The following is a 14,109-nucleotide window of genomic DNA, read 5'->3' on the forward strand; positions in this document are numbered from 1 at the left end:
CTGCAGCCGGACTGCGGCAGATGTGGCTCAGTGGTTGAGAGTGCCCCTGAGTTCAATCCCTAGTACTAAAAAAAAAAAAAAGATAGTTTTTTCTCCTTTCCAATTTGTATGCTTTTTATTTTTTTTCTTGTCTTATCTCACTAACTAGTTCCTCCAGTGTGATAAAGAATGGAAGTGGTAAGAGCACATTTTTCCTTGCTTTGGTCCAGAAAGTGTTTAACATCGTTCTGTATGATGTTAGCTGTATGTTTGTATAGATTCTGATGGTTATCAACAGACTGAACCTAATTAATCAGTGAACTTGAGGACAGACAGGTCAACAGAAACCCAAACTGAAACACAAAGAAAAAAGTAAGGAGGAAAAAAAGAAAAAAAAAAAAAGGTCGTCATTAGGTTGACAAATTTTTCTTCTATTTCTAGTTTGCTGAGAGTTTTTCACCATGGGTGAATGTTTAATTTTGCCAAATACTTGTTCTTTATTTGAAGAAATTATTACAGGATATTTCTTATTTGTTCTGGTAATACATTTAATTACATTGAGTGACTTCAAAATGGTTAAAAAAGTCTTACATTTTGGGATAAACTCTAGTTGATCGTGATGTATTACTACTTTTATATATTTCTATATTTGATATATTAATATTTTATTCATGAGAGAAAAATCCCTAATTCTGTATTCTTTTAAGTCCTTGCTTGTTTTTAGTGTCAGGGTTTTGTTAAGTCTTTTTTCCTCCCCCCACATTTTTTTATTGGTGCAGTATAGTTGTAAATAATGATGGGATTTGTTGTTACATATTCGTACATGCGCACAGTATGACAATATAATTTGGCCTATGTCACTCCCCAGCACTTCCCCCCTCTATGTTAGTTTCTTAACATGACTTTAGAAATGATTCCTCTTTTTGTATTTTCTGGAATAATTTATGTAACATTGGTTATTTCTTTTTTTTTAAAAAAATCTATTGATAAGATTAACCTGTGGAGCTATTTGAGTTTGCTTTATGGGAAATTTCAAAACTCATTCTTAATAGATACATGTTTTTTCAGATTCTTTGGGTTTTTTTAAGGGTTGTTTTTCCAATAAATTTGTTTTTAAATTTATTGTTCACTTCATTCAAGGTGTTGAATTTATTGGCATAGTTATTTATAATGTCACTTTATCCTTCAGTGTCTGTGGAACTCAGGGGTGCTTTACAATTGAGCTACATCCCTAGCCCTTTTTATTTTTTATTTTGAGACAAGGTCTCATTAAATTGCTGAGGCTGGCTTGGAACTTGTGATCCACTTGCCTCCACCTGCTGAGTAGCTTGTTTTATAGGCTTGTGCCCCTACCCCTGGCTACTCCCTGAAGTTTTGTCAGTGTTTACTTCAGTTGTTTAGGAGCTTTGTTATTAGGCACATGCATGGTGAAGATTGTCTTGTCCTCTTGATTAGTTGAATTTTTGTCATTATAAAGTATTTATCCTTAGTAATACTCTTTGAGTCATCTTTGCTATTAATGTAGCTTCATAAGCCTTTATAGCTTAGTGCTTGCATGGTGTTTTTCTGTCCTTCTGTTTTCTGTCTTTGTTTTCATGATTAAATGTATTTCTTGGGAAAAGCATATGTGTGGGTCTTACCTTTTTGTCCAGTCTGACCTGTATAAAAATCTCTGCCTTTTAATTGGAATAGTTAAACTTTTACATTGAGTGTAATTATTGATATGTTTGAGTTTAAATCCCCCATCTTGGTTGTTTGGTTTCTTTTTACCCTATTTGCTCTTGTTCCTCTGTTCTTCTTTCCTTTTTGGGGAGAATAATTTAGTATTTTTAGTACTCCTTTTTATTTCTTTGATTTTTTTATATGCCTTTTTGTGTTATGTGTTAGTTGTTGCTCTAGAGATTATAATATGCATTTTTAATTTATCATAGCCTCCCTTCCAAAAATATTCTGCTGCAGTGTAAGAACTTTATAATAGTATATATGCAATTACTGTCCTGCCACCTTTGTGTTCTTGTTTTTATATAAACTCAATTTTATATCATTAGTTTTACTTTAAATAATTTGTGCTTTAAAGATATATGCACATACACATATTATTTCTTTTAATGTTCTTGGTATTTACTGACATATTTAGCCTCTCTGGTATTCTTCATGCCTTCTTGGAGAACCAGATTTACATTTCAAATAATTATCTTTGAGCCTATTTTTGTAGTTCAAGCCTGCTATAGACTAATTCTTTCAGCTTTTGTCTATTTAAAAATGTATTTTTTCCCTTTCATTTTGAAGGATATTTGCATTGGATATGGAATTTGAAGTTGATCATTTTTTTTTTCTTTCAGCACTTTAAACATATTATTCCATTTTTTGTCCTCTGTGTTTCTGATGAGAAGTCAGCCATTATTCTCTGCATGTCATGTGTCTGTTTTCCTGTGGCTGCTTTCAAGAGTTTCCCTTTTTTAGCAGGTTGGCCCTGCTACATCCTTCTGTGATTTTCTTTGTATTTATTTGGAATTGAGTGACCTTGGATCTGTGGATTGATTTCATTTCATATGGAAATTTCTTGGTCATTATCTTGTCAGTATTTTTTTTATCCTTCTTTTTCCTCTGCTTCTGGGATTCCAGTTATATTTATGTTAATCAGAGTGTTATTGCCCTTAGACCTCAGATGGCCTGTTTTGTTTTTTTTTCTTCCAACTTTTTTCTTTGGGTTTCAGTTTGGTTTCTGTTGACCTATCTGTCCTCAAGTTCACTGATTAATTAGGTTTAGTCTTCTGATAACCATCAAAATAATTGTTCTTTTTTTCATTTTTCAAAAATTTATTTGCCTTTGGGCTGGGGTTGTGGCTCAGTGTTAGAATGCTTGCCTAGCATATGTGAGGCACTGGCTTCGATTTGCAGCACCACATAAAAATGAATAAATAAAATAATGGTATTGTGTCCATCAACGACTAAAAAATTTTTTAAAAATTTATTTGCCTTTCCAATATATAGTTTCTGTATCTTTGCTAAAATTCTCCATCCTCTCTATTAATGTCGTCTACCCTTCCACTAGATCTTTTAGTATGTTTATTAGTTAAAGATCCTTCCTGACAGTTCCAACATTCAGGCCACCCCTGGGTCTTGTTCTGTTGAACTGTTTTCCCTCTTATCAGTGGGTCACACTTCTTGCTTCATCATTTACCTGATGATTATTTATTAAATACCAGATATTGGCTGGGTATGGTGATGCATGCCTATAATCCCAGTGACTTCGGAGGTTGAGGAAGGAAGATCTTGAGTTCGAGGCCAGCCTCCGCAAGTTAGTGAGATCCTCAGCAACTTAGTGAGACCCTGTCTGAAAATAAAAAATGAAAAAAAAAAAAAACTGGATGCAGCTCCGTGGTAAAGTGCTCCTGAGTTCAGTCTCTAGTACAAGTAAATACCAGGTATTGTGTGTTAGGAACAGTGGAGACTAAAGTAAAAAGGGTCACTGTCCGTGTAGATGGATTGTCAGTGTGGTCTGTAATTTAACTGGGTCTGGGCTTTGTTGTTGCTTTATTTAGAATAAGTTCACCACTACTTTCAAATTCTTCAAGGGTAGCATGAGGACCTTCCTTTTAGCAGGACTTGGGACCTAAGTGTCTGGAGGATTTGACTAGTTCTGCTCTGCTCTCAGCTTCAGTGGGCCCATGTGACTGCACCTAGTGTGGGGGGTGGTTCTCTCAACTCTCTGATCCCTTTACAAAAACAGATGGCCACTGCTTTGGCTCAACTTCTCTGTGCATATGTCACTTGGCTGTCTTCTGGTGATCCTTCTGACATCAATTTTTTTCCCCTCTCCTAGTCACTGTAGTCTGCAGATCAAAGCTCTGGCCAAAATCCATGCCTTCGTTCAAGACACGTGAGTGTTGCACACTTTTTAGAATTTACCTATTTCAAGGGAAGATTTTGCTTTGCTCCTCCCCCATGCTGTTTGTTTATTTAATTTTAATAATCATTTAAAAACATATTTGTATCTCATATTCTGCCCTGGTCTCTAAAGGATGCCAGAGAAGCATAAGGTGTGAATTTTGTTCTCCCAGACTCAATGTGTATTAGTATAAGGAAGTTAACCACACTGCCCCAGAGGCTGTGGAGGGCACGGCACAGAACACACAGTGTTTGGGTATAAGTGCAGAGAGTGAGACCACAAGGAGAGCGAGGGCTGGGCAGGGAAAACCTCTGGTGGAAGTAAATGTGGGTTAATTCAACTTTGTGGGATGTCAGCATAGTGACATTTGCCAGGATAGCATTCATGTGGCCTGTGTCAGGAGGGGAACCAGAATGTGCTGATAGGTGTTTGGAAGAAGGGTGTGTGGGGAACCCTGGCATCCAGGTGGTCATGAGGACAGTCTCCTTCCTTCCCTGGTGGTAGGAAGGGGAAGTGGTCCCGTTCTGGGAACCTGAGCTCCTGTCTTCAGGAGGAGAGTGAGGTGAGCGCACCCTGGACTAATGGAGTGTCCTCACTCGTGTACACCTCCCTCCTGGCAGTTTAGAGGTGCACAAGGGCTGCACTGCTGTGCCAAGGTTTGAATCACTTGCTGGCTTTGTTTCCCTAGGACCCTGAGTGAGCCTCGACAGGCAGAGATCCGAAAAGATTGCCTCCGACTCTGGGGGGTAAGCTTCTCCCCCAGCCCATTGTCACTTGGGGCGGGGACACTGTAGAGGACAATGGGAACGTCACCTTTAGGGCCTCCCTTAACTGGAAAGTGTCTTCTACCCTTAGCATTCCATGGCTGGCCATCTTGGCACTGCTGGAAGTTGTTTACTAGGCCCTTTAACTTTAATTTGTCCCTACAGCTGGGACAGAGGAATGGGGTGCTGGTTGTGGTGGTACATGCCTGCAATCCCTGCGGCTCAGGAGTTTGAGGCAGGAGGATCGTGAGTTCAAAACCAGACACAGCAATTTAGTGAGGCTCTAAGCAACTTAGTCAGACCCTGTCTCAAAAAATGGAAAAATAAGACTGGCGCCATGGTGCATGCCTGTAATCCCAGCAGGACGATTGTGAGTTCAAAGCCAACCTCAGCAACAACGAGGCACTAAGCAACTCAGTGAGACCCTGTCTCTAAATAACAGAAAGGGGCTGGGAATGTGCCCCAGTTGAGTAAGCCCTGCTGGGTTCAATCCCCGGTACAAAAAAAAAAATGTGTGTGTGTGTATACACACACACACACACACACACACACAGGCTGGGCATATGGTTCAGTGGTTAAATACCCCTGGGTTCAATCCCTGGTACCCCTCCCCACCTCACCCCCCCCAAAAGAAAAGAAAAATAAAGGATGGCACAGTGGGTAGACAGCTTTCATTTTGTGCCGGTAGTCCTGTGTAGCAACACTGACCAACAGAGCCCCAGAGAAGAGGAAGTGGCTTTCGGGTTGTGCCACTACAGGTCTGAAGGAGAGCAGTGATTCTCCGCTTTGCCTCTTGCCCACTCTTTCCTTACACCAGGTTTCCTTCCCCCCCAACTGCTCTGTACCTGCCGCTGGCCTGTGCAGTCACACACGGCCTTGGTCAACATAACAACTTGAAAAATCAAAGCCTTTTGCTTTCTCACTTCAGATCCCTGACCAGGCTAGAGTTGCTCCATCTTCCTCAGACCCGAAATCTAAGTTCTTCGAGCTAATCCAGGTAAATCTGGTTTCTGTGATAGAAATAAAAAGCTGGAGGCCTTACTCTAGGTGTGGAAGGTGTCACCAAGGCCTCCTCCCTGGCCTCCAGAAGGCCTATGCAAGCACCACTTCTGGGCCTGAGGGACTGGACTGAACCTGATGGTGCAGAGCCTTTGGTGTAGGGTGTGGAGTTCCCCAGGAACATAGCAGGACAGCAAATTTCCAGTCTTGAGATGTGCTTGTACCTGGCATTCCTGCCGCCCAAAAGGTGATGCTGCCTGTCATGTCCTGGCAAGTCCAAGGTCCTGTGGCCTTTGCCTATAGAGGAGACATCCCCTAGGTGGGATGACCTTAGGCAGGAGAGCTGGGCAGAAAGCCAAGGTAGCTGCCAGAGAAGCCCACAGGGCTGGCCTCACTCCGGCTTACCTAACCTGGTTCTGGTGAGCTGATTTTCAGTGTTCTTCTCTCTGGTTTTTCCTACCACCCAACCTCTGGCTTTTCCTGCAGACCTCATTTAAATCTGGCCCAGATTGTGGGCCATTGTGCTGGTTTTATGGGGGTCACAAACGGGAGAGTGAGTTCAAGATGGCCCCAGAAGAATTATGTGTACATTTTTCTGAATGGGGTAGAGGGATGACTTCACTGCTCTCAAACCAACTGTGGAGAATCCTTGCTTTGTGTTATTGAAGGGATGGCTTTTATATTCTGGTGACATTTCCTTATAGCTCTGGTAAATCGATCTGTACTTGGGGACTTGGTGTTCTTTCCTTTCCCAGCGTCTTCTAATAGGTCCTAAAGGAACACTCCAGGCAGATGGAAATAGATCCCATTTAGTGCATGGTTAGGTAGAGAAGAAGGAGCAGGGGAGCATTTTTCTGAGAGCAAGTGCTTCCTGTCCCTTGCCTCTCCTAGCTTGCTCTAGCCCGTATGGGCACCAGTACTGTCCGTGCCTTCTCCAGCCCAGCACTGTTTTCTTGGTCTACGGCTACAGGGCACTGAGATCGACATCTTCAGCTACAAGCCCACGCTGCTTACCTCCAAAACCCTGGAGAAAATCCGCCCTGTGCTTGACTACCGCTGCATGGTGTCTGGCAGCCAGCAGAAATTCCTCCTCGGCCTGGGGGTAAGTCTGCAGTTGGCTTCCTACCAGCTTGGGGTGGCAGCAATGCCCTCTGTCTGTGGGAGTGTGGACAGCTGCCAGCTACACTTGGTGCATGTTCTCTTGGCACCAAGGAGGTGTGGCTTTGGTCCTAGAAAAAGTATTTCTTAAAACTTTATTTCCTTTCTTCTTCTGAGTTCACCAAGTGTGGTTCATTGATTTTTGTCAGTTTTTTATTTGTTTCTTCGGCTCTGCCTTGCTAAAGGGCACAGTGCTGTTTCTCTTGGGATCAGGGTTTTCCATGCTGGCAGCATGGGCTGCAGGTTTGAGCCCATGTAGCTGGTCCTTTGCAGTAGCACCCCATTCCATGCCATTTCCTATTTTGCAAAGATATCCCTTTCCTTCCCTGGGCCCTCTGAGGCGGTATGAGGGGAAGGAAAGCCTTAGTGAGTTTTGCACCTGACTTAACTGGCTGAAGTCTGTGCTTTTTCTTTCAGTTCTGTCTTCCATGTAATTTGTGGAATTATATTTCATATGATCCACTCATTCTTTTGTGTTCTCTCACATTTTACTTTCTCTCCTTTTCCTCTCCCCGGACCCCTGCATCAACATGCATCCAGCTGTATTTTTCTTGAGAGTCACTAATCATGGACTAAGGTCATTTGAAGGTGCCCTGAGCCCACCCATTCCCAACCAGCAGGACTAAGTCCTATCTCCACCTGTCTTCTGTGGAGGCACCGGAGAACAAATATAATAATAAACTTCATCTCTACTAGACATTTTCTGACATTTTCCCACCCCATCGGCTTGTAGCTGGCAAGTAAAAGCCCTTTTGAGAACTAAATCTCTCATTCCTCATCTCCACACCTACCCTTGCTCTCTACCTATAGAAGTCCCAGATCTACACGTGGGATGGCCGCCAATCAGACCGCTGGGTCAAGCTGGACCTGAAGACAGAGCTACCCCGGGATACTCTGCTTTCTGTTGAAATTGTGCATGAGCTCAAAGGAGAGGTCAGATATGATTCTGCTCATGTGTTGGCCCAGTGGCTTGGGGACTAGAACACCAGAGCCTGGCTCTTTGCCTTGGTTTAATTCAGTTACCTTGTGTGGTGATTGACAGGGACCAAGGCTGGGGAAAGGTTTGGTAATTATTCCTTCTCTGGGAGCAGTTGCCCTAGACCATGAGAGGTTCAGGTAGGAATAGTCCCCGCATGTCAGAGAGACCTGGATCATCATTGTGTGCCCAGGGCCCTGATGAGCCTTCTGGGTGTTTTGTTTTTAACAGCTAATTTAGCTCTTGACCAGAAATCCCTTGGGAAGGAAGAGACCTGTCATTTCCTGGGAGCTTTGAGTAGCACCACCATAGGGATGACATTCAGAACCATTAATGGGAACAGTGGGCAAAGGATGAGAAGCTGGCCCTGGACTGTGTTTAGAGTCCTCCCTCCCCCAGCATAGGTGGAAGGCCCAACCATGTCACAGTGGGCAGAGTGGGCAGTGTACTTGTCCTTCTAGGGGAAGGCCCAGCGGAAGATTAGTGCCATCCACATCCTTGATGTCCTTGTGCTGAACGGCAGTGATGTTCGGGAACAGCACTTCAATCAGCGGTCTGACCTGGGCCCCAGGGTAGGGAGGGTGAGGGTGGGCCTGGGAAGCTCTCTGGGCAGCAGCCTCCTGAGGCTTGGCCCCTCACCCTGGCCTCTGCTTATGGACGTCCTGAGAATTTCCCTCTCCCGCTCACTGGCTGTCCCAAGGGCAGGGTAAGAAATTGGTCTTGGCACTTCAGAGTCTGGACCTTGGTTGTCATTAATACTAGTACACTCTTGCCACAGCTGCTCAGATTAGGATGATGTTTGTGTTAAGGTTGAGCAAGAGGGTGACCTTATGAGAAGAGGGAGGGTCCCCTCTGAAAAACACGTCTAGTGCTTGGGTGGTCCTGTTTAGGCTTGTGTCCTTGGTGTGGGGTGACAGGGTAGACATACAATAAAGATGACACTTGAAGTTCTAGTGGAGATGACTGAACACAGCTGAAGGCTCACTTGAGGAAAGCCGGCCAGGATGTAGTGAAATTAGAGGTCAGAATCCAGGCGGGGAGGGTAGGAGTGAGGACGGCAGTGGAAAGGGCAGGGTGGGCTTCTGGGGTACACTGATGCTTCCTATTGGCAGTTTGTATAGATTGGTGCTGTGACGTCACCCAGGGGCAGGGGTGTTGGCAGGGGTGGTCTGACTTGTCTCTGAGTGACTGTTTGGATTGTAGAATCCAGCTTGCTGAGAAATTTGTGAAGGCAGTTTCCAAGCCCAGTCGGCCTGACATGAACCCCATCAGGTAAGCAAGTGCTCCCTGTCCTGTCTAATCCTTCTCGGTTGCTTCTTCTGGTCACTGCCTGCTTCTCCATCCATTGAGGGACAGGAGGGCTCAGTGGAGAGGGCCAGGCCAAGTTGGTGCTAGAGATAAAACTTACCTTGATGAGTGATTTGTTGGGGAGTGCTGGGTAGGTGGCTGTCAGCCCAGAGTGTTCCTTGTCCTGCCTGGCAGTGAGCCAACCTCCACAGGTAGATTCATTCTAGGGGTTAAGGTATCTCACTTAAGACACACTTGCTTCTGGAAGCGCTAACGCTGGAGGGTCATGAATATTCTTTCAGGTAAGAAATGGATACTAAGACAATGGGAATTTTGAATATGAAGAGGATGGCTTGAGGAAGCAGGCCAGAGTTAGCTGTCAGGGGCAGAGGAGGTAAAGAATAATCAGGGAGAAGATAAAGAAAGACTTCCCCAGGTCTGAGGTTACTACCTGTAGGGCACTGCTGAGCCCTGCTCCACGGGGCTCCATGTCACTAGAGCCTGAGGTATCTATACCAAAACCAGTTTTATTCATATGAATGTGAATTTAGTTATTTAAGTCCAGTTTTAAGAATGCCTTTTGTAGATATCTGTGCTTCGAAGGGTTTGCTTGAAGTCTGGTGGCTGGGTCTCTGGGTACCTTACACAGTAGCAGTTCGAAGGCATGTGATTCCTGGCCTCTGGAATGCTGGAAGAGAACTTTGCCCCTCCCATCCTCCAGTGCCATAGCTGCACCCCCAGTTGCCTGGGGCAGACCTGAGGAGTTGCTTGGCAGCTTTGAATCCTAGGGTGCCCCGGGCGGGGTATCCTCATTCATGGTGAACTGAGTGGTTGCAGGGAGGGCCAAGGCAGAAGGCTAGGGCAGGCACAGCCTGCTGCTTTCTGGATGAGTATGTCCCCAGGAAGCCTCATCCTCTCCCCACCCCTCTACCTGCAGAGTGAAGGAGGTATACAGGCTGGAGGAGATGGAGAAGATTTTCCTCAGGTGAGTGACTCAACCCAGTGCAGTTTGGGATTTAAGTCAAGTTGAGGATTCCTTTTTTTTTTGTAGAGACAGGTTGTGGGTAGGGTGCAGAGGTAGTGATGCTCCCACCCCCTCCTCAGGGCCTCTGTGTGGCTCTGCTGCAGCCTATAACCCCGCCCCCCCAGCTGACTCAGCACCCTGTCAGGAGGGGAGCAGGGCAGACATGTGTCAGGCAGAAATATGGGCTCATTGATGCTGTAATAGTTACGATTGTTCCTTCGAGGGGCAGAGCAGCAAGCTGCTGGGAACACTATAAATCCCAGCTCCTAGTGCTGAGAGAGACTGAGCCTGGAGGGGACCAAGGGGGCATAAACGCTTCCTCATATTCTTCATGGTGTGTGGGGTGCATGGCGCTTGCAGATCTGATTCTCAGTATGGGAGTGAGGCTGGCTCTCAGTGCTCTCTGGGAGGCGGTTACTGTTAACTCTCTAGTGGCCACAATGATGACATGGGTGGAGGGCTGAAGACTCCGGCACCCACAGTCTCAGATCTCAGTCTTATTGCTGTCACCATGGAGGTACCCACCCCTCAGTAGTGGTGGCCTGGCAGGGTCATTTGTCACTCCCGTGTTTCTGTTGCTTGAGATCTAAACCTAGCACTACCAATATCACTGTGTGCTTGGAGCAGTTCTTTTAAGGCGCCGTGCCTCAGTTTCTTTTTAGGTGGAAGCAGCATAGAATGCAATGAATGACTGATGTTAGCCAGAGACTAACGGTATGGCTTTCTGTCTCACACACTCACATCTGTTTGTACACTTATTTGGAATCAGGTTAGAAATGAAGATCATCAAGGGATCCAGTGGCACTCCAAAGCTCAGCTACACAGGGCGAGACGACAGGCACTTTGTGCCCACAGGCCTGTACATCGTCAGGACTGTGAATGGTGGGTGATGGCTCCCTGCCTCCACTCCACCTCCTTTCCACACTCTACCTGAGCCGGAGCTAGCTGACAGTGGGGTGGGGGCAGCCAGGCTGGTGCTTCCCTGAAGTGTATGTTAGAGGGCTGTGTGTCCAGCCTTTTCTGTTCTTCAGTGGGCCTGGGGGGGTGGGTTGGGCGTGGGAAGAGGGCTAGCTTGTAATGCACACATGGCAAGTTTGGGCTCTGTGCATTTGTGCACTGTAGGGCGATGGTGGGTTGACAGGACACGTGTGTGTTTGTTGAGAAATAATCAGTAATCCTCCTGGAGCCCTCTAGGCTGCTGGTGGAGGTGGCATACTTAAGTTGTTCCCTGCCTGTTCTTGGAGGAAGGGAGGTGGGAAGGACAAACAAGAGGGAAGGAAGACACACCCCTGCAATGCCAGACCCACCCCTGTGGGTACTGTGTCCTTTCTGAGCTCCTTCCCCTCTTTTTCCTGTAGAGCCGTGGACTATGGCATGCAGCAAAAACTTCAAGAGGAAATTCTTCTACAACAAGAAAACCAGGAACTCCACCTATGATCTTCCTGCAGATGCCATCGCCCCATTTCAGTGAGTAACCCCCTTTTGAGCTGCCTTCCCTAGCAGCTCCAAGTCCTCCTGCCAGGTGCCAGCCCTCCCAGGGCACACCCTGAGGCCTGAGACTGATCACTGCCACACAAGGGCTCCTGTGAGCCTGGGCCAGGTTCTTTCCCTGGGAACACCCAAGTGTGGCCGAGCCGGGCGGTGAGCTCAGTGAGCAGCAGTACCTGGACCTGCCATGATGGTGAGGTCCAAGGTCCTAGCTGTCCCTTATTAGGACCCAGCATCCATCTGCCAGATTGCTGGTCATAGGTTTTGACAGCAGCCCTGTTGCCTAAAACTAGCCACTAACACTTGTTTCTGTCTCCTCACTAACACTGTTCCATTAGAGAAGCACAGACAGACAATCCAGGAATATCAGTAGTTACAGTTCAGTTGGATGCGGTAAGCAGCAGCTGTCTGTTGGAAGAGTTGGTTCTGGGCAGCACAGAAGGAGCTGGTGCCTACTGGGTACCTTTAGGTTACCAGAGAGAAGACCTTCAACTGAGAGGGTCAATGTCACTGTTGCCAGGGGTGGGCTGGTGGGCTCTTGGTCCTGGGCCACCCAGGTATAGCCCTCTAACCTCTCCCCTCTCCTCCTTGCAGCATCTGCTACTATGGCCGACTCTTCTGGGAGTGGGGGGATGGCATCCGTGTGCATGACTCCCAGAAGCCCCAGGACCCAGACAAGCTGTCCAAGGAGGACGTCCTTTCCTTCATCCAGATGCACAGTGCCTGAGGGCCTTGGGGTGTTCCACCCCTGCTGAATGCCCTGTCATTCCCCACAACGGGGCACTCTGCACTTGGGGCTCCCAGCACTGGTTCCTTCTGCCTCTTGAAAGGGGACTGGGGGGAGCTAAGCCTGGCCTTGGGAGCAAATAGCCGCCTCTCTCTGAGGAGCTCAGTCAGGGCCTTCAGAGGACACATGTTCCTTCTGGGACGCCATCTGCCTGGGAATTGTTTCCCCTACCAGGACTCAGCCTGAAGGAAGCTGCTCCTGAGGCAGGTTTGTGGTCAGTGCCCAGGGCACGTGGGGCTGGTGGAGGACGTGTTAGAGAGTAGCAGGCTTTGGGTTCTGCCGTTCTCTCCAGAGTCCTGTAGACTCATTTTTCTGAGTTCCATGCACTGCCTCTGAGGGTGGCCAGGCCCCTGCTTTGCCCAACTTTTATTGGGCCAATCCTGGGTGGGTGACGCCCACTGTCACGAGCTGGCCAGGAGCAGCTGTTGTACAAATCAAAGTTTTGTTTCTTTGAACTTGCTCTGTTTTGATGCCAAGTTGGAAGACTTTTTCATCTCTTCCCCACACCCATCCTGGCATTCTTCCCAGCCTAGACCTCTGATAGTCCCGGCAGGCCGGGAAGGAAGAGAGTGGGTCCGACATCACTGACACCATATTGAGATGCAGGCTGTGCTGTCTTTGGGACTGGTGTGACTGCCTCCTGGGGTTAGAGAGGCTTCCTGGGCCACTCGTTTTGATCCAAATGTTGGGCAGCTCAGAGGGCTGGAAGTAGCCTTGAAAACCTGCCTTTGCCTCTCCCCCAGTAGCAGTGGCCCCACCAGTAACAGGTACCTCTAGGGTCAGTACAGCACCAGCCCTCTGGCAGTCGCATACTGCCTGTGCCCTAGCCACCCTAGGGTCTTGGCAGAGTTCTGAGCTGGAGGTAGCCACCCTTTCCTTTGTTTTTCCTCTCCATCTGGAGGTACAGTCTGCTTTTGTCTGTCTCTCTGTGGTCACTCCATTTCCTCTATCTTGGCAGAGGGAGGAGGGGAAGCTGGGCAGCAGCTTTGGGTGGGGGAGGGCATCTGTGGTTGTTTTTTAATGGGAAATACCTCTCAGAGATGTTCATGCAGGCTCCCTAGGGCCCCATCCCAGTGCCAGGCTGGTTTCCATGGAGATAGGGCACTGAGGCTCCCGGCAGGTTGGAATTGACTCCACCATGGGGGTCCTTCAGCCAGCATCCAGCCTACCCCCCCCCCCCCAGGCTGGCGGCAGCACCACTGAGATGCTGTATTTCCACCCAATTCTGGGTATATCAGTGTGTCTTGCAGAATCTTGGATCATTAAAGATAAACATATTTTTAATGCCTGTGTGGCTCTGTGCTGGGGCTGTTGCTATTTGTCCTCAGTGCTTTGTGCTCTGGGACTGGCTTGGATGAGGCAGCCTGGGCCAGAGGTGAAGGGAGAGGAAGCTCTACTCAAAGAAGAGAGGAGAAAAGAAGGTTTGTTTATTCTGAGCCTGTCCAAGCTCCTGGGCCCCACAGGGCGCGCAGGACTGCTGCTAGAGAAGGGAGCCCAGGAACCCAGGGAAATCTCGCAGCTGCTGATAGAAGTAGGGACAGAGGACTGAATGAACCCACAGCCCAAGGAGGGCAGCAAGGCACCTTCCCCCTCTTACAGAAATCACATAGCTCACTCTGTGGTGGCACTGTGACAATCCAGGATCAGTCTGTGACTAAAATAATAGAGGCGTCAGACCAATTAGTGTCACTAGACCAAGGATTGAGAGGGAGAGAGAAATGGACTCACCGACCCTGGCCAGCCTTCCTCCCCAGG

General features: G+C 47.3%; 1 protein-coding gene across 2 annotated transcripts in view; it reads left to right on the plus strand.

Annotated features, from left to right (window-relative positions):
- The window catches only part of Cmtr1 (cap methyltransferase 1), a 55,504-nt gene that overhangs the window by 34,660 nt on the left and 6,735 nt on the right, over positions 1 to 14,109 (plus strand). The window contains exons 14-24 of one of the 2 annotated variants that reach the window (XM_015487671.2): positions 3,806 to 3,862; positions 4,560 to 4,617; positions 5,564 to 5,632; positions 6,605 to 6,736; positions 7,603 to 7,725; positions 8,230 to 8,321; positions 8,972 to 9,040; positions 9,993 to 10,040; positions 10,849 to 10,961; positions 11,438 to 11,546; positions 12,162 to 13,638. In XM_015487671.2, coding sequence (XP_015343157.1) covers positions 3,806 to 3,862; positions 4,560 to 4,617; positions 5,564 to 5,632; positions 6,605 to 6,736; positions 7,603 to 7,725; positions 8,230 to 8,321; positions 8,972 to 9,040; positions 9,993 to 10,040; positions 10,849 to 10,961; positions 11,438 to 11,546; positions 12,162 to 12,294 — 1,003 coding nt within the window. In that variant the 3' untranslated portion in view covers positions 12,295 to 13,638. Of the gene's footprint in view, positions 1 to 3,805; positions 3,863 to 4,559; positions 4,618 to 5,563; positions 5,633 to 6,604; positions 6,737 to 7,602; positions 7,726 to 8,229; positions 8,322 to 8,971; positions 9,063 to 9,992; positions 10,041 to 10,848; positions 10,962 to 11,437; positions 11,547 to 12,161; positions 13,639 to 14,109 lie in introns of those variants that run through there. The other variant, XM_048805230.1, reaches the window with a different exon arrangement.

The sequence above is a fragment of the Marmota marmota genome, unplaced genomic scaffold (assembly GCF_001458135.2).
Source record: "Marmota marmota marmota unplaced genomic scaffold, marMar, whole genome shotgun sequence".
Lineage (NCBI taxonomy): Eukaryota > Metazoa > Chordata > Mammalia > Rodentia > Sciuridae > Marmota > Marmota marmota.